The sequence below is a fragment of the Pseudophryne corroboree genome, chromosome 1, assembly GCF_028390025.1.
Source record: "Pseudophryne corroboree isolate aPseCor3 chromosome 1, aPseCor3.hap2, whole genome shotgun sequence".
NCBI lineage: Eukaryota > Metazoa > Chordata > Amphibia > Anura > Myobatrachidae > Pseudophryne > Pseudophryne corroboree.
In genome coordinates, this window is record NC_086444.1 from 1,248,754,933 (window position 1) to 1,248,774,364 (window position 19,432).

The 19,432-nt window shown below is 42.6% G+C and overlaps 1 protein-coding gene across 2 annotated transcripts in view; it reads right to left on the reverse strand.

The window, feature by feature from the left end:
* LOC134931926 (pepsin A-like) overlaps positions 1 to 19,432 on the reverse strand; it is a 254,244-nt gene that overhangs the window by 14,458 nt on the left and 220,354 nt on the right. For both annotated transcript variants that reach the window (XM_063925812.1, XM_063925820.1), the window contains exon 7: positions 6,134 to 6,278. In XM_063925812.1, the coding sequence (XP_063781882.1) occupies positions 6,134 to 6,278 (145 nt within the window). The remainder of the gene's footprint in view (positions 1 to 6,133; positions 6,279 to 19,432) is intronic.

Consider the following 19,432-nt stretch of genomic DNA (forward strand, 5'->3'; position numbering starts at 1 on the left):
ACAAATTTGCATACGAGGGGGCAAAGTTTGTACCCATTGCCGTTCCCTGGGTCTGTATATAAAATTTATCACCGTACCAGAAGAAATTATGGTTCAACGTGAACTCAATGCCTTCAAGGATGAAGTCTATTTGTTCTTTTTTCATTTTTGATTCATTTATCATGATTTTCCAAATATTTTCCACTCCTTGTTCATGTTGAATTGAGGTATAGAGTGACTTTACGTCACATGTTGCCAATAGAAACTCTTTTTTCCATGTGATACCACTCAGAATATTCAGAATTTGTGTGGTGTCTTTAATGTAACTACGCTGTGTAATTACCATTTTCTTAAGAAAGGTATCAATGTAACATGAAAGATGTGCTGTTAGAGATTGAATCCCCGCCACTATGGGTCTACCTGGGGGAGAGTTTGCATCCTTTTGGATCTTTGGCAGACAGTAAAACACTGCCATCTTCGGATGTTCTGGATATAAGAACTTATACTCATCCTTTATCAGAATCCCCTTTTCCCATGCTTGTTAAATCTCAATCCTCTTGGGAGGTACCCGGAGAAGGAAAAAATGCCACCACAAAGAAGAAGATCGTTGACAGAGGAGGAATATGAACCGAGGATGATGAGCAATAGATACCATCAGATGGGGAGACAAACAACAAAGAAAGATCTAGAAAAGAAAGACAAGAAATATGAATATCCTACCACAGAAACTCTAATTAGAAGCTATAACAATGGAAGGGAGGACTATCAAGAGACCCTAGATGTATCCGCCAGAACTCTTGTGGAACGTTTGAATAACAGGGGTAAAAAAGAAGAGAGGATGGGAGAGAAGCATAAATTAATGGAAGATGAAGAAGTAGAGGATACAGAAGCCTTTCTGGATGCTTTTTTAGAACTAGCACAGAGGAACAACTCCGCACAGAATCTTGGAGCAATCCCGAAGAAAACTCCAGAATCAGAAACAAGAAAAAGAAGGAGACGAAAAAGAAGTTCGGTATCCACAAACGAGGGAAGCGGGGAGGGGTTAAGAACCGTCCCAAAGAAAAGATCAAAGAAAACCAGAGGAAACCGCAGGGGATATTCAACATAAGCAGTTATGTACTTGATACTTCTGAAGCTGAAGTTCTGAAAAAGGGACTGAAGTTTGCCCCGACGAATCAGCTCAATAAATTCAATACCATTATCGACCTTCAAAAGTTTATCAGGAAGATCACTCTGAAAAATTTTTTTAAACATAAGGAACAAGATATTCAAAAGGAAAAGGGTAGGAGTTCTGATCCTTTTGAACATACGGACCTGAAGGAAAAATCTACATTCTACCCCACACATCTAAAAGGATATCTCCTCAACACATTCTAAAAGATGGTAGAAGAAGATATTAAAAGAATTCCTGAAAACATAGAACCCAGAGCTAAATATAATCTCACCAAGAGAGAGAAAGAAGCGTTGGAGAGATTGAAACAAAATAAAGAGATTGTTATTAAGCAAGCGGATAAGGGGGGAGGCATCGTCATAATGGACCGAGTGAAATATGATGAAGAATGTTTTAGACTTTTGAGTGATACCAAAACATATCAAGAACTACACAACAACCCGGTGGAGAGATATAAGAAGGACCTGGAGAAAATCCTTAAAAAAGCATGGGAAAAGGGGATTCTGACAAAGGATGAGTATAAGTTCTTATATCCAGTACATCCAAAGATGGCAGTGTTTTACTGTCTGCCAAAGATCCAAAAGGATGCAAACTCTCCCCCAAGTAGACCCATAGTGGCGGGGATTCAATCTCTAACAGCACATCTTTCATGTTACATTGATACCTTTCTTAAGAAAATGGTAATTACACAGCGTAGTTACATTAAAGACACCACACAAATTCTGAATATTCTGAGTGGTATCACATGGAAAAAAGAGTTTCTATTGGCAACATGTGACGTAAAGTCACTCTATACCTCAATTCAACATGAACAAGGAGTGGAAAATATTTGGAAAATCATGATAAATGAATCAAAAATGAAAAAAGAACAAATAGACTTCATCCTTGAAGGCATTGAGTTCACGTTGAACCATAATTTCTTCTGGTACGGCAGGGATGGGGAACCTTCGGCTCTCCAGCTGTTGTTGAACTACACATACCAGCATGCCTTGCAACAATTTTGCTATTTGGACATGCAAAAACTGTTGCAGGGCATGCTGGGATGTGTAGTTCAACAACAGCTGGAGGGCCGAAGGTTCCCCATCCCTGTGGTACGGTGATAAATTTTATATACAGACCCAGGGAACGGCAATGGGTACAAACTTTGCCCCCTCGTATGCAAATTTGTTTCTTGCTCAGTGGGAAAATGAATTTATATGGACCAACAATGAATATTTGTCAAATCTTGTATTATGGGCAAGATATATTGATGATGTGATCATTATATGGAATGGAACGAGAGACGATTTCAAGCAGTTTATTATAAGGATTAATAATAATAAATTCAATCTGGAATTTACGAAGGAAGTTAGCAACACCAGCATAAACTTCCTGGATTTAACAATCTTTATTGAGAACAATAAGATCGAGACAAAGACCTACAATAAGGAAGTAGACTGCAACAGTTATTTGGACTCTCAGAGTAATCGGATAAAATCACATGCAATTCCAAAGGAGTCATTTATTTGCTGACATGTCCATGTGGACTCCAATATGTGGGGAAGACCTACCGTTGTCTACAAACTAGAATTAATGAACATCTCAATAACATAGGGACAAATAAAGAAAACCACAGTATCCCGGAACACTTCACTAAAATTCACAATAGTGATCCCTCATCTCTGAATTTTATTGGGATTTTATTGGGATCAAATGAATAAAAAAAGCACGGAGAGGAGGAGACTGGGACAGTTTGCTATTAAAGGAAGAAGCAAGAACCATCTTTGAGCTTGGGACGCTTATACCTAAAGGCCTCAATATAGATTGGGACCTTCATCCCTTCTTGAAAGAAGGATAAGGAAACAAATAGGACCACCATTTTTCCTCCATATAAGACTTACCACCACCAACTAAATTATAATTAATATCTGGATAAATAATTTACTAGGATAAAAAGTCACAATATTAAGAAATATGAATACAGGCAGATAGCAATACAATTAATTGATTTTAATCTTATTTATTATAATGTTTTTTGTTTCATTTAGTTTTATATGTATTTTTTGTCACTTTGTTTTATGTGTGTTAAATGTGTATTCAAATAAAAACCCAATCAAATAAAGGGTACAACATGTATGAAAATATAGCAGCGAAACTCCGATCACCTTCATCTATAATGAATGATAATCTGAAGTGATAATCAAGAAGACTGCCTGACGATGGGAACAATGGCTATGGTAAAATGACGATTATTGACAGTCTGAATGAAGGGCATAACGGAGACTAAAGGTTGATCACTTATATCCATAATTAATGAATAACTGGGGTCAGTGTGATGATTAAGAACAAATACAGGGACAATATGAAGAGAGCAGTCCGACGAGAAATACGGAAGTCACATCACGTCACTATGGAAACTACATCAACAATGCTGGAGAAGAGGGCGGAAGTGACGCCAAGCGGGAGCAGCAGCAGGACCTACAAGAGGGGCGGAAGTGACGCGGCCGCTCCCTGGGTAACCGGGCACAGAGTACGTAAGAAGCCCAAGTGCTAAGGGCGGAAATGATGCGGCCGTTACCAGGGGGACAAAGGAATAATACACGAGAAAAGCCGATGTAAGAGATGGGCGGAAATGACGTTACCTATACAGACAGGGTAACCATGACTACGAATAATTAGTGGAGCATAAAAACGAGTCAGGAGGTGCGCTCAGGCATCCTGATGAAGCCTGCTTAGACAGGCGAAACTAGTAGATCGCAGAGGCACCAGCAAAACGTCTGCCGGCAGACACCTGATGTTTTATGCTTCCAGCTACAAGAAAAGCACAGAAAGTCTCTCTTTGGATACAAAGCTGTAGTCTATAGAGACCATCTTTTGACTGCATTTCAAGTGGCCCATTAGGAGGACGGACTTTTTAGCAATATATGAAAGTACTTTCACATGTCAAGGAGACTCTTAAATATAAATTTCCAGCCATCGGATATAGTGCTGAAATAGTACCTGTATACCTTTTGAAGTAGAACTCAAAAGGCCAGGAAATTGAGTTTATCGCTAAAAGGCTTATTTTTAGCCTACTTATGTTAATTGTATGTATGTTATGTCCATGGTTTAGTATACCGGTATTTGGAATCACTTTTTATTTTTATTAGGTTACTGAATAGATGATCATCTTTTATTCATAATTTTATAAATAAACAATATACTTTACCTTTTCCGGTCTGTATTTGCATAATTATTGGTAAAGATTATCAAAGATTTGGTGGTGTGAGTTGACATTACACTTGATTATTAGCGCTGGGAGATATCTTTGTTTTTTGTCTATTTATACTGAGAGGAAAGTGGAATCCTCTTACCCCTCCACAAGCAGCTTACCATATCAAGTGAAGCAAGAAGCGCGGTCCTCGGCTCTGTTTATTTACAGAGAATATGGAACTGGGGACACAGGAGAGAGGGTGCTGGGGGCCCCAGTGCCATATTAACGGAGAGGAGATAGAGCTGGAGGCACAGAGGAAATGAAACTGGGCACAGAAGAGATGGGGCTGGAGAACAGAGGAGATTGTATTAGGGGCACAGATGAGGTGGCACTGGGGCACAGAGACAATGTCACTGAAGGAGCATGGAGGAGATGGCACTGAGGGGGCACAGAGGAGATGTAGTTTGGTGTACAGTGGATATGGCACTGGGGCACAGAGGAGTTATATAATTACAGAGGATATGGTATTAGGGGCACAGAGGAGATGAAGATAGAGGGCACAAAGGAGATGGCACTGGGGGTACGAGGAGATGGCTCTGGGGACACAGATGAGATGGTGCTAGTGGACACAAAGGAGATGGAGCTGGAGGACACAGGGCAGATGGAGCTGGGAAACAGAGGAGATGGTGCTGGTGGACACAGAGGAGATCGAGCTGGAGAACACAGGGTAGATGTCACTGGAGACACAGCTGAGACGGTGCTAGTGGACACAGAGGAGATGGAGGACAGAGGGCAGATGTCACTGGGGTACAGAGAAGATGTGGCTGGAGACACAGAGGAGACGGCTTTGGGGGTACAGAGGAAATGGTGTTTGAGGAGTCAGAGGAGATGTCACTGGGGCACAGTGGATGGCACTGGGGCACAGAGTAGATGGTGGCAGGGGCACAGAGGAGATGGCTTTAGGGCTACAGTGGAAATGGTGTTTGAGGGCACAGTGAAGAGGTCACTGGGGCACAGAGGAGATGGTTGTGGGGCACAGAGGAGATGGCTTTAGGGCTACAGTGGAAATGGTGTTTGAGGGCACAGTGAAGAGGTCACTGGGGCACAGAGGAGATGGTTGTGGGGCACAGAGGAGATGGCTTTAGGGCTACAGTGGAAATGGTGTTTGAGGGCACAGTGAAGAGGTCACCGGGGCACAGAGGAGATGGTGGCAGGGGCACAGAGGAGATGGCTTTAGGGCTACAGTGGAAATGGTGTTTGAGGGCACAGTGAAGAGGTCACTGGGGCACAGAGGAGATGGTTGCGGGGCACAGTGGAGATGGCTTTAGGGCTACAGTGGAAATGGTGTTTGAGGGCACAGAGGAGAGGTCACTTGGGCACAGAGGAGATGGCTTTAGGGCTACAGTGGAAATGGTGTTTGAGGGCACAGTGGATGGCACTGGGGCACAGAGGAGATGGTGGCACGGGCACAGAGGAGATGAATCTGGGGACACAGATGTGATAGAGCTGGAGGACACAGTGGAGGTGGTACTGGTGGCAAAGATGGTGCAGTATGGATGGTGTAATGGAGTCCGAGTTTGCCAGATGTGCGGGATGCCGGCAGAATTCACATGTTTTTTTAAAGGGACAATGATTTATAAGGCATGGTTACGGTTATGCCTTGTAAATGATTACATCTATTGTACCTGCGAGAACCACAATCCCCCGGCTTCCCTCTACACCGCCTTTCTCCATCTCTCTGCTACACTGCAATTCCAGGTCGTTCAACCCTTTAATACCAAATACAACCCTAAACCCAGAAACATAATTACCAGTCCATACACGTCCGGCGTTGCACCAATGGCTTCCTGGATCCCTCTAATTGCCTCTGGGTGTCCAGCAATAACTGATGTTCCTGTGTCCACGATAGCGTCACATCCATCCTGACACGCCACCACCTGGCCACTGAGCATGATGCTGTAAGAATAACACAGCAAGCTTACACTCCACTAAACATGATATGTATAGACCTGTATGCTATACGCAGGTTATAATGTATAGACCTGTATGCTGTACGCAGGTTATAATGTATAGACCTGTATGCTATACGCAGGTTATAATGTATAGACCTGTATGCTATACGCAGGTTATAATGTAAAGACCTGTATGCTATACGCAGGTTATAATGTATAGAACTGTATGCTATACGCAGGTTAAAATGTATAGACCTGTATGCTGTACGCAGGTTATAATGTATAGACCTGTATGCTGTACGCAGGTTATAATGTATAGACCTGTATGCTGTACGCAGGTTATAATGTATAGACCTGTATGCTATACGCAGGGTATAATGTATAGACCTGCATGCTATACGCAGGTTATAATGTATAGACCTGTATGCTGTACGCAGGTTATAATGTATAGACCTGTATGCTGTACGCAGGTTATAATGTATAGACCTGTAGGCTATACGCAGGTTATAATGTATAGAACTGTAGGCGATACGCAGGTTATAATGTATAGACCTGTATGCTATATGCAGGTTATAATGTATAGACATGTATGCTATACGCAGGTTATAATGTATAGACCTGTATGCTATACGCAGGTTATAATGTATAGACCTGTATGCTATACGCAGGTTATAATGTATAGACCTGTATGCAATATGAAGGTTATAATGTATAGACCTGTATGCTATACGCAGGTTATAATGTATAGACCTGTATGCTATACGCAGGTTATAATGTATAGACCTGTATGCTATATGCAGGTTATAAAGTATAGACCTGTATGCTATACGCAGGTTATAATGTATAGACCTGTATGCAATATGCAAGTTATAATGTATAGACCTGTATGCTATACGCAGGTTATAATTAGAGATGAGCGGGTTCGGTTCCTCGGAATCCGAACCCGCCCAAACTTCATTTTTTTTTACACGGGGCCGAGCGACTCGGATCTTCCCGCCTTGCTCGGTTAACCCGAGCGCGCCCGAACGTCATCATCCCGCTGTCGGATTCTCGCGAGGCTCGGATTCTATCGCGAGACTCGGATTCTATATAAGGAGCCGCGCGTCGCCGCCATTTTCACACGTGCATTGAGATTCATAGGGAGAGGACGTGGCTGGCGTCCTCTCCGTTTATAGAGAAGAGAGTGAGACTACTAGAGAGAGACACAGTAGTAATTTTGGGGAGCATTAGGAGGAGTACTACTACTTGCTGAAGTGATAGATAGTGTGACGTGTATATCTGACTTGTGGGGGAGACACTGACAGTGGGGAGCAGTTAGAGTCTGAGAGCAGGACTCAGGAGTACATATAACGTACAGTGCACACTTTTGCTGCCAGAGTGCCACACTGCCATTGTGACCACACTGACCACCAGTATAATATATATTGTGATTGTCTGCTTAGGAGTACTACTTGCAAGTTGCTGATAGTGTGACCAGTGACCTGACCACCAGTTTAATAATCACCACCAGTTTAATATATATATATATATATATATATATATATATATAATTGTATATAATATATATATAATATTGTATACCACCTACCCGTGGTTTTTTTTTTTCTTTCTTCTTTATACATACTACTATAGTAGCTTACTGTAGCAGTCTGCGGTGCTGCTGAGCTGACAGTGTCCAGCAGGTCCGTCATCAGTCATTACATAATAAATATATATACCTGTCCGGCTGCAGTACTAGTGATATTATATATATATATATTGATTTCATCTCATTATCATCCAGTCTATATTAGCAGCAGACACAGTACGGTAGTCCACGGCTGTAGCTACCTCTGTGTCGGCAGTCGCTCGTCCATCCATAATTGTATACCACCTACCCGTGGTTTTTTTTTTTTCATTCTTCTTTATACATACTACTATAGTAGCTTACTGTAGCAGTCTGCGGTGCTGCTGAGCTGACAGTGTCCAGCAGGTCCGTCATCAGTCATTACATAATAAATATATATACCTGTCCGGCTGCAGTACTAGTGATATTATATATATATATATTGATTTCATCTCATTATCATCCAGTCTATATTAGCAGCAGACACAGTACGGTAGTCCACGGCTGTAGCTACCTCTGTGTCGGCAGTCGCTCGTCCATCCATAATTGTATACCACCTACCCGTGGTTTTTTTTTTCCTTTCTTCTTTATACATACTACTATAGTAGCTTACTGTAGCAGTCTGCGGTGCTGCTGAGCTGACAGTGTCCAGCAGGTCCGTCATCAGTCATTACATAATAAATATATATACCTGTCCGGCTGCAGTACTAGTGATATTATATATATATATATTGATTTCATCTCATTATCATCCAGTCTATATTAGCAGCAGACACGGTACGGTAGTCCACGGCTGTAGCTACCTCTGTGTCGGCAGTCGCTCGTCCATCCATAAGTATACTAGTATCCATCCATCTCCATTGTTTACCTGAGGTGCCTTTTAGTTGTGCCTATTAAAATATGGAGAACAAAAATGTTGAGGTTCCAAAATTAGGGAAAGATCAAGATCCACTTCCACCTCGTGCTGAAGCTGCTGCCACTAGTCATGGCCGAGACGATGAAATGCCAGCAACGTCGTCTGCCAAGGCCGATGCCCAATGTCATAGTACAGAGCATGTAAAATCCAAAACACCAAATATCAGTAAAAAAAGGACTCCAAAATCTAAAATAAAATTGTCGGAGGAGAAGCGTAAACTTGCCAATATGCCATTTACCACACGGAGTGGCAAGGAACGGCTGAGGCCCTGGCCTATGTTCATGGCTAGTGGTTCAGCTTCACATGAGGATGGAAGCACTCAGCCTCTCGCTAGAAAAATGAAAAGACTCAAGCTGGCAAAAGCAGTAGCACCGCAAAGAACTGTGCGTTCTTCGAAATCCCAAATCCACAAGGAGAGTCCAATTGTGTCGGTTGCGATGCCTGACCTTCCCAACACTGGACGTGAAGAGCATGCGCCTTCCACCATTTGCACGCCCCCTGCAAGTGCTGGAAGAAGCACCCGCAGTCCAGTTCCTGATAGTCAGATTGAAGATGTCAGTGTTGAAGTACACCAGGATGAGGAGGATATGGGTGTTGCTGGCGCTGGGGAGGAAATTGACCAGGAGGATTCTGATCGTGAGGTGGTTTGTTTGAGTCAGGCACCTGGGGAGACACCTGTTGTCCGTGGGAGGAATATGGCCGTTGACATGCCTGGTGAAAATACCAAAAAAATCAGCTCTTCGGTGTGGAAGTATTTCAACAGAAATGCGGACAACAGGTGTCAAGCCGTGTGTTGCCTTTGTCAAGCTGTAATAAGTAGGGGTAAGGACGTTAACCACCTCGGAACATCCTCCCTTATACGTCACCTGCAGCGCATTCATAATAAGTCAGTGACAAGTTCAAAAACTTTGGGTGACAGCGGAAGCAGTCCACTGACCAGTAAATCCCTTCCTCTTGTAACCAAGCTCACGCAAACCACCCCACCAACTCCCTCAGTGTCAATTTCCTCCATCCCCAGGAATGCCAATAGTCCTGCAGGCCATGTCACTGGCAATTCTGACGATTCCTCTCCTGCCTGGGATTCCTCCGATGCATCCTTGCGTGTAACGCCTACTGCTGCTGGCGCTGCTGTTGTTGCTGCTGGGAGTCGATGGTCATCCCAGAGGGGAAGTCGTAAGCCCACTTGTACTACTTCCAGTAAGCAATTGACTGTCCAACAGTCCTTTGCGAGGAAGATGAAATATCACAGCAGTCATCCTGTTGCATAGCGGATAACTGAGGCCTTGACAACTATGTTGGTGTTAGACGTGCGTCCGGTATCCGCCGTTAGTTCACAGGGAACTAGACAATTTCTTGAGGTAGTGTGCCCCCGTTACCAAATACCATCTAGGTTCCACTTCTCTAGGCAGGCGATACCGAGAATGTACACGGACGTCAGAAAAAGACTCACCAGTGTCCTAAAAAATGCAGTTGTACCCAATGTCCACTTAACCACGGACATGTGGACAAGTGGAGCAGGGCAGGGTCAGGACTATATGACTGTGATAGCCCACTGGGTAGATGTATGGACTCCCGCCGCAAGAACAGCAGCGGCGGCACCAGTAGCAGCATCTCGCAAACGCCAACTCTTTCCTAGGCAGGCTACGCTTTGTATCACCGGTTTCCAGAATACGCACACAGCTGAAAACCTCTTACGGCAACTGAGGAAGATCATCGCGGAATGGCTTACCCCAATTGGACTCTCCTGTGGATTTGTGGCATCGGACAACGCCAGCAATATTGTGTGTGCATTAAATATGGGCAAATTCCAGCACGTCCCATGTTTTGCACATACCTTGAATTTGGTGGTGCAGAATTTTTTAAAAAACGACAGGGGCGTGCAAGAGATGCTGTCGGTGGCCAGAAGAATTGCGGGACACTTTCGGCGTACAGGCACCACGTACAGAAGACTGGAGCAACACCAAAAACGCCTGAACCTGCCCTGCCATCATCTGAAGCAAGAAGTGGTAACGAGGTGGAATTCAACCCTATATATGCTTCAGAGGTTGGAGGAGCAGCAAAAGGCCATTCAAGCCTATACAATTCAGCACGATATAGGAGGTGGAATGCACCTGTCTCAAGCGCAGTGGAGAATGATTTCAACGTTGTGCAAGGTTCTGCTGCCCTTTGAACTTGCCACACGTGAAGTCAGTTCAGACACTGCCAGCCTGAGTCAGGTCATTCCCCTCATCAGGCTTTTGCAGAAGCTGGAGACATTGAAGGAGGAGCTAACACGGAGCGATTCCGCTAGGCATGTGGGACTTGTGGATGGAGCCCTTAATTCGCTTAACAAGGATTCACGGGTGGTCAATCTGTTGAATTCAGAGCACTACATTTTGGCCACCGTGCTCGATCCTAGATTTAAAACCTACCTTGGATCTCTCTTTCCGGCAGACACAAGTCTGCTGGGGTTCAAAGACCTGCTGGTGAGAAAATTGTCAAGTCAAGCGGAATGCGACCTGTCAACATCTCCTCCTTCACATTCTCCCGCAACTGGGGGTGCGAGGAAAAGGCTCAGAATTCCGAGCCCACCCGCTGGCAGTGATGCAGGGCAGTCTGGAGCGACTGCTGATGCTGACATCTGGTCCGGACTGAAGGACCTGACAACGATTACGGACATGTCGTCTACTGTCACTGCATATGATTCTCTCCCCATTGAAAGAATGGTGGAGAATTATATGAGTGACCGCATCCAAGTAGGCACGTCACACAGTCCGTACTTATACTGGCAGGAAAAAGAGGCAATTTGGAGGCCCTTGCACAAACTGGCTTTATTCTACCTAAGTTGCCCTCCCACAAGTGTGAACTCCGAAAGAGTGTTTAGTGCCGCCGCTCACCTTGTCAGCAATCGGCGTACGAGGTTACTTCCAGAAAATGTGGAGAAGATGATGTTCATTAAAATGAATTATAATCAATTCCTCCGTGGAGACATTGACCAGCAGCAATTGCCTCCACAAAGTACACAGGGAGCTGAGATGGTGGATTCCAGTGGGGACGAATTGATAATCTGTGAGGAGGGGGATGTACACGGTGATATATCGGAGGATGATGATGAGGTGGACAACTTGCCTCTGTAGAGCCAGTTTGTGCAAGGAGAGATTAATTGCTTCTTTTTTGGTGGGGGTCAAACCAACCCGTCATTTCAGTCACAGTCGTGTGGCAGACCCTGTCACTGAAATGATGGGTTGGTTAAAGTGTGCATGTCCTGTTTATACAACATAAGGGTGGGTGGGAGGGCCCAAGGACAATTCCATCTTGCACCTCTTTTTTCTTTCATTTTTCTTTGCGTCATGTGCTGTTTGGGGAGTGTTTTTTGGAAGGGCCATCCTGCGTGACACTGCAGTGCCACTCCTAGATGGGCCAGGTGTTTGTGTCGGCCACTAGGGTCGCTTATCTTACTCACACAGCTACCTCATTGCGCCTCTTTTTTTCTTTGCGTCATGTGCTGTTTGGTGAGTGTTTTTTGGAAGGGCCATCCTGCGTGACACTGCAGTGCCACTCCTAGATGGGCCAGGTGTTTGTGTCGGCCACTAGGGTCGCTTATCGCTCTCACACAGCTACCTCATTGCGCCTCTTTTTTTCTTTGCGTCATGTGCTGTTTGGGGAGTGTTTTTTGGAAGGGCCATCCTGCGTGACACCGCAGTGCCACTCCTAGATGGGCCAGGTGTTTGTGTCGGCCACTAGGGTCGCTTATCTTACTCACACAGCTACCTCATTGCGCCTCTTTTTTTCTTTGCGTCATGTGCTGTTTGGGGAGTGTTTTTTGGAAGGGCCATCCTGCGTGACACTGCAGTGCCACTCCTAGATGGGCCAGGTGTTTGTGTCGGCCACTAGGGTCGCTTATCTTACTCACACAGCTACCTCATTGCGCCTCTTTTTTTCTTTGCGTCATGTGCTGTTTGGGGAGTGTTTTTTGGAAGGGCCATCCTGCGTGACACTGCAGTGCCACTCCTAGATGGGCCAGGTGTTTGTGTCGGCCACTAGGGTCGCTTATCTTACTCACACAGCTACCTCATTGCGCCTCTTTTTTTCTTTGCGTCATGTGCTGTTTGGGGAGTGTTTTTTGGAAGGGCCATCCTGCGTGACACTGCAGTGCCACTCCTAGATGGGCCAGGTGTTTGTGTCGGCCACTAGGGTCGCTTATCTTACTCACACAGCTACCTCATTGCGCCTCTTTTTTTCTTTGCGTCATGTGCTGTTTGGGGAGTGTTTTTTGGAAGGGCCATCCTGCGTGACACCGCAGTGCCACTCCTAGATGGGCCAGGTGTTTGTGTCGGCCACTAGGGTCTCTTATCTTACTCACACAGCTACCTCATTGCGCCTCTTTTTTTCTTTGCGTCATGTGCTGTTTGGGGAGTGTTTTTTGGAAGGGCCATCCTGCGTGACACTGCAGTGCCACTCCTAGATGGGCCAGGTGTTTGTGTCGGCCACTAGGGTCGCTTATCTTACTCACACAGCTACCTCATTGCGCCTCTTTTTTTCTTTGCGTCATGTGCTGTTTGGGGAGTGTTTTTTGGAAGGGCCATCCTGCGTGACACTGCAGTGCCACTCCTAGATGGGCCAGGTGTTTGTGTCGGCCACTAGGGTCGCTTATCTTACTCACACAGCTACCTCATTGCGCCTCTTTTTTTCTTTGCGTCATGTGCTGTTTGGGGAGTGTTTTTTGGAAGGGCCATCCTGCGTGACACTGCAGTGCCACTCCTAGATGGGCCCGGTGTTTGTGTCGGCCACTAGGGTCGCTTATCTTACTCACACAGCTACCTCATTGCGCCTCTTTTTTTCTTTGCGTCATGTGCTGTTTGGGGAGTGTTTTTTGGAAGGGCCATCCTGCGTGACACTGCAGTGCCACTCCTAGATGGGCCAGGTGTTTGTGTCGGCCACTAGGGTCGCTTATCTTACTCACACAGCTACCTCATTGCACCTCTTTTTTTCTTTGCGTCATGTGCTGTTTGGGGAGTGTTTTTTGGAAGGGCCATCCTGCGTGACACTGCAGTGCCACTCCTAGATGGGCCAGGTGTTTGTGTCGGCCACTAGGGTCGCTTAGCTTAGTCATCCAGCGACCTCGGTGCAAATTTTAGGACTAAAAATAATATTGTGAGGTGTGAGGTATTCAGAATAGACTGAAAATGAGTGGAAATTATGTTTTTTGAGGTCAAAATGAGGTCAAAATGACCCTCAAATTCTATGATTTAAGCTGTTTTTAGTGTTTTTTGAAAAAAACACCCGAATCCAAATCCGACAAAAAAAATTCAGTGAGGTTTTGCAAAAACGCGGTCGAACCCAAAACACGGCCGCGGAACCGAACCCAAAACCAAAACACAAAACCCGAAAAATTTCAAGTGCACATCTCTAGTTATAATGTATAGACCTGTATGCCATACGCAGGTTATAATGTATAGACCTGTATGCTATACGCAGGTTATAATGTATAGACCTGTAGGCTATACGCAGGTTATAATGTATAGACCTGTATGCTATACGCACGCAGGTTATAATGTATAGACCTGTATGCTATACGCACGCAGGTTATAATGTATAGACCTGTATGCTATACGCAGGTTATAAAGTATAGACCTGTATGCTATACGGAGGTTATAATGTATAGACCTGTATGCAATATGCAGGTTATAATGTATAGACCTGTATGCTATATGCAGGTTATAATGTATAGACCTGTATGCAATATGCAGGTTATAATGTATAGACCTGTATGCTATACGCAGGTTATAATGTATAGACCTGTATGCAATACGCAGGTTATAATGTATAGACCTGTATGCTATACGCAGGTTATAATGTATAGACCTGAATGCTTTACGCAGGTTATAATGTATAGACCTGTAGGCTATACGCAGGTTATAATGTATAGACCTGTATGCTATATGCAGGTTATAATGTATAGACCTGTATGCTATACGCAGGTTATAATGTATATACCTGTATGCAATATGCAGGTTATAATGTTTAGACCTGTATGCTATACGCAGGTTATAATGTATTGACCTGTAGGCTATACGCAGGTTATAATGTATAGACCTGTATGCTATACGCAGGTTACAATGTATAGACCTGTAGGCTATACGCAGGTTATAATGTTTAGACCTGTATGCAATATGCAGGTTATAATGTATAGACTTGTAGGCTATACGCAGGTTATAATGTATAGACCTGTATGCTATACGCAGGTTACAATGTATAGACCTGTAGGCTATACGCAGGTTATAATGTATAGACCTGTATGCTATACGCAGGTTATAATGTATAGACCTGTATGCTATACGCAGGTTATAATGTATAGACCTGTAGGCTATACGCAGGTTATTATGTATAGACCTGTATGCTATATGCAGGTTATAATGTATAGACCTGTATGCTTACGCACGCATGTTATAATGTATAGACCTGTATGCTATACGCAGGTTATAATGTATAGACCTGTATGCTATTCGCAGGTTATAATGTATAGACCTGTATGCTATACGCAGGTTATAATGTATAGACCTGTATGCTATATGCAGGTTATAATGTATAGACCTGTATGCTATATGCAGGTTATAATGTATAGACCTGTATGCTATACGCAGGTTAAAATGTATAGACCTGTAGGCTATACGCAGGTTATAATGTATAGACCTGTATGCTATACGCAGGTTATAATGTATAGACCTGTATGCTATACGCAGGTTATAATGTATAGACCTGTATGCTATACGCAGGTTATAATGTATAGACCTGTATGCTATACGCAGGTTATAATGTATAGACCTGTAGGCTATTCGCAGGTTATAATGTATAGACCTGTATGCTATACGCAGGTTATAAAGTATAGACCTGTATGCTATACGGAGGTTATAAAGTATAGACCTGTATGCTATACGCAGGTTATAATGTATAGACCTGTATGCAATATGCAGGTTATAATGTATAGACCTGTATGCTATACGCAGGTTATAATGTATAGATCTGTAGGCTATACGCAGGTTATAATGTATAGACCTGTAGGCTATACGCAGGTTATAATGTATAGACCTGTAGGCTATACGCAGGTTATAATGTAAAGACCTGTATGCTATATGCAGGTTATAATGTATAGACCTGTATGCTATACGCAGGTTATAATGTATAGACCTGTATGCTATACGCATGTTATAATGTATAGACCTGTATGCAATATGCAGGTTATAATGTATAGACCTGTATGCTATTCGCAGGTTCTAATGTATAGACCTGTATGCTATACGCAGGTTATAATGTATAGACCTGTATGCTATACGCAGGTTATAATGTATAGACCTGTAGGCTATACGCAGGTTATAATGTATAGACCTGTATGCTATACGCAGGTTATAATGTATAGACCTGTAGGCTATACGCAGGTTATAATGTATAGACCTGTATGCTATACGCAGGTTATAATGTATAGACCTGTATGCTATACGCAGGTAATAATGTATAGACCTGTATGCTATACGCAGGTTATAATGTATAGACCTGTCTGCTATACGCAGGTTATAATGTATAGACCTATAGGCTATACGCAGGTTATAATGTATAGACCTGTATGCTATACGCAGGTTATAATGTATAGACCTGTATGCTATACGCAGGTTATAATGTATAGACCTGTAGGCTATACGCAGGTTATAATGTATAGACCTGTATGCTATATGCAGGTTATAATGTATAGACCTGTATGCAATATGCAGGTTATAATGTATAGACCTGTATGCTATACGCAGGTTATAATGTATAGACCTGTATGCAATACGCAGGTTATAATGTATAGACCTGTATGCTATACGCAGGTTACAATGTATAGACCTGTAGGCTATACGCAGGTTATAATGTATAGACCTGTATGCTATACGCAGGTTATAATGTATAGACCTGTATGCTATACGCAGGTTATAATGTATAGACCTGTAGGCTATACGCAGGTTATTATGTATAGACCTGTATGCTATATGCAGGTTATAATGTATAGACCTGTATGCTATACGCAGGTTATAATGTATATACCTGTATGCTATATGCAGGTTATAATGTATAGACCTGTATGCTATACGCAGGTTATAATGTATATACCTGTATGCAATATGCAGGTTATAATGTTTAGACCTGTATGCTATACGCAGGTTATAATGTATTGACCTGTAGGCTATACGCAGGTTATAATGTATAGACCTGTATGCTATACGCAGGTTACAATGTATAGACCTGTAGGCTATACGCAGGTTATAATGTTTAGACCTGTATGCAATATGCAGGTTATAATGTATAGACTTGTAGGCTATACGCAGGTTATAATGTATAGACCTGTATGCTATACGCAGGTTACAATGTATAGACCTGTAGGCTATACGCAGGTTATAATGTATAGACCTGTATGCTATACGCAGGTTATAATGTATAGACCTGTATGCTATACGCAGGTTATAATGTATAGACCTGTAGGCTATACGCAGGTTATAATGTATAGACCTGTATGCTATATGCAGGTTATAATGTATAGACCTGTATGCAATATGCAGGTTATAATGTATAGACCTGTATGCTATACGCAGGTTATAATGTATAGACCTCTATGCAATACGCAGGTTATAATGTATAGACCTGTATGCTATACGCAGGTTACAATGTATAGACCTGTAGGCTATACGCAGGTTATAATGTATAGACCTGTATGCTATACGCAGGTTATAATGTATAGACCTGTATGCTATACGCAGGTTATAATGTATAGACCTGTATGCTATACGCAGGTTATATAGGTATAGACCTGTATGCTATACGCAGGTAATAATGTATAGACCTGTATGCTATACGCAGGTTATAATGTATAGACCTGTCTGCTATACGCAGGTTATAATGTATAGACCTATAGGCTATACGCAGGTTATAATGTATAGACCTGTATGCTATACGCAGGTTATAATGTATAGACCTGTATGCTATACGCAGGTTATAATGTATAGACCTGTAGGCTATACGCAGGTTATAATGTATAGACCTGTATGCTATATGCAGGTTATAATGTATAGACCTGTATGCAATATGCAGGTTATAATGTATAGACCTGTATGCTATACGCAGGTTATAATGTATAGACCTGTATGCAATACGCAGGTTATAATGTATAGACCTGTATGCTATACACAGGTTATAATGTATAGACCTGAATGCTATACGCAGGTTATAATGTATAGACCTGTATGCTATATGCAGGTTATAATGTATAGACCTGTATGCTATACGCAGGTTATAATGTATATACCTGTATGCAATATGCAGGTTATAATGTTTAGACCTGTATGCTATACGCAGGTTATAATGTATTGACCTGTAGGCTATACGCAGGTTATAATGTATAGACCTGTATGCTATACGCAGGTTACAATGTATAGACCTGTAGGCTATACGCAGGTTATAATGTTTAGACCTGTATGCAATATGCAGGTTATAATGTTTAGACCTGTAGGCTATACGCAGGTTATAATGTATAGACCTGTATGCTATACGCAGGTTACAATGTATAGACCTGTAGGCTATACGCAGGTTATAATGTATAGACCTGTATGCTATAACGCAGGTTATAATGTATAGACCTGTATGCTATACGCAGGTTATAATGTATAGACCTGTAGGCTATACGCAGGTTATTATGTATAGACCTGTATGCTATATGCAGGTTATAATGTATAGACCTGTATGCTATACGCACGCATGTTATAATGTATAGACCTGTATGCTATACGCAGGTTATAATGTATAGACCTGTATGCTATTCGCAGGTTATAATGTATAGACCTGTATGCTATTCGCAGGTTATAATGTATAGACCTGTATGCTATATGCAGGTTATAATGTATAGACCTGTAAGCTATACGCAGGTTATAATGTATAGACCTGTATGCTATACGCAGGTTAAAATGTATAGACCTGTAGGCTATACGCAGGTTATAATGTATAGACCTGTATGCTATACGCAGGTTATAATGTATAGACCTGTATGCTATACGCAGGTTATAATGTATAGACCTGTATGCTATACGCAGGTTATAATGTATAGACCTGTATGCTATACGCAGGTTATAATGTATAGACCTGTAGGCTATTCGCAGGTTATAATGTATAGACCTGTATGCTATACGCAGGTTATAAAGTATAGACCTGTATGCTATACGCAGGTTATAAAGTATAGACCTGTATGCTATACGCAGGTTATAATGTATAGACCTGTATGCAATATGCAGGTTATAATGTATAGACCTGTATGCTATACGCAGGTTATAATGTATAGATCTGTAGGCTATACGCAGGTTATAATGTATAGACCTGTAGGCTATACGCAGGTTATAATGTATAGACCTGTAGGCTATACGCAGGTTATAATGTAAAGACCTGTATGCTATATGCAGGTTATAATGTATAGACCTGTATGCTATACGCAGGTTATAAAGTATAGACCTGTATGCTATACGCAGGTTATAATGTATAGACCTGTATGCTATACGCAGGTTATAATGTATAGACCTGTATGCTATACGCAGGTTATAATGTATAGACCTGTATGCTATACGCATGTTATAATGTATAG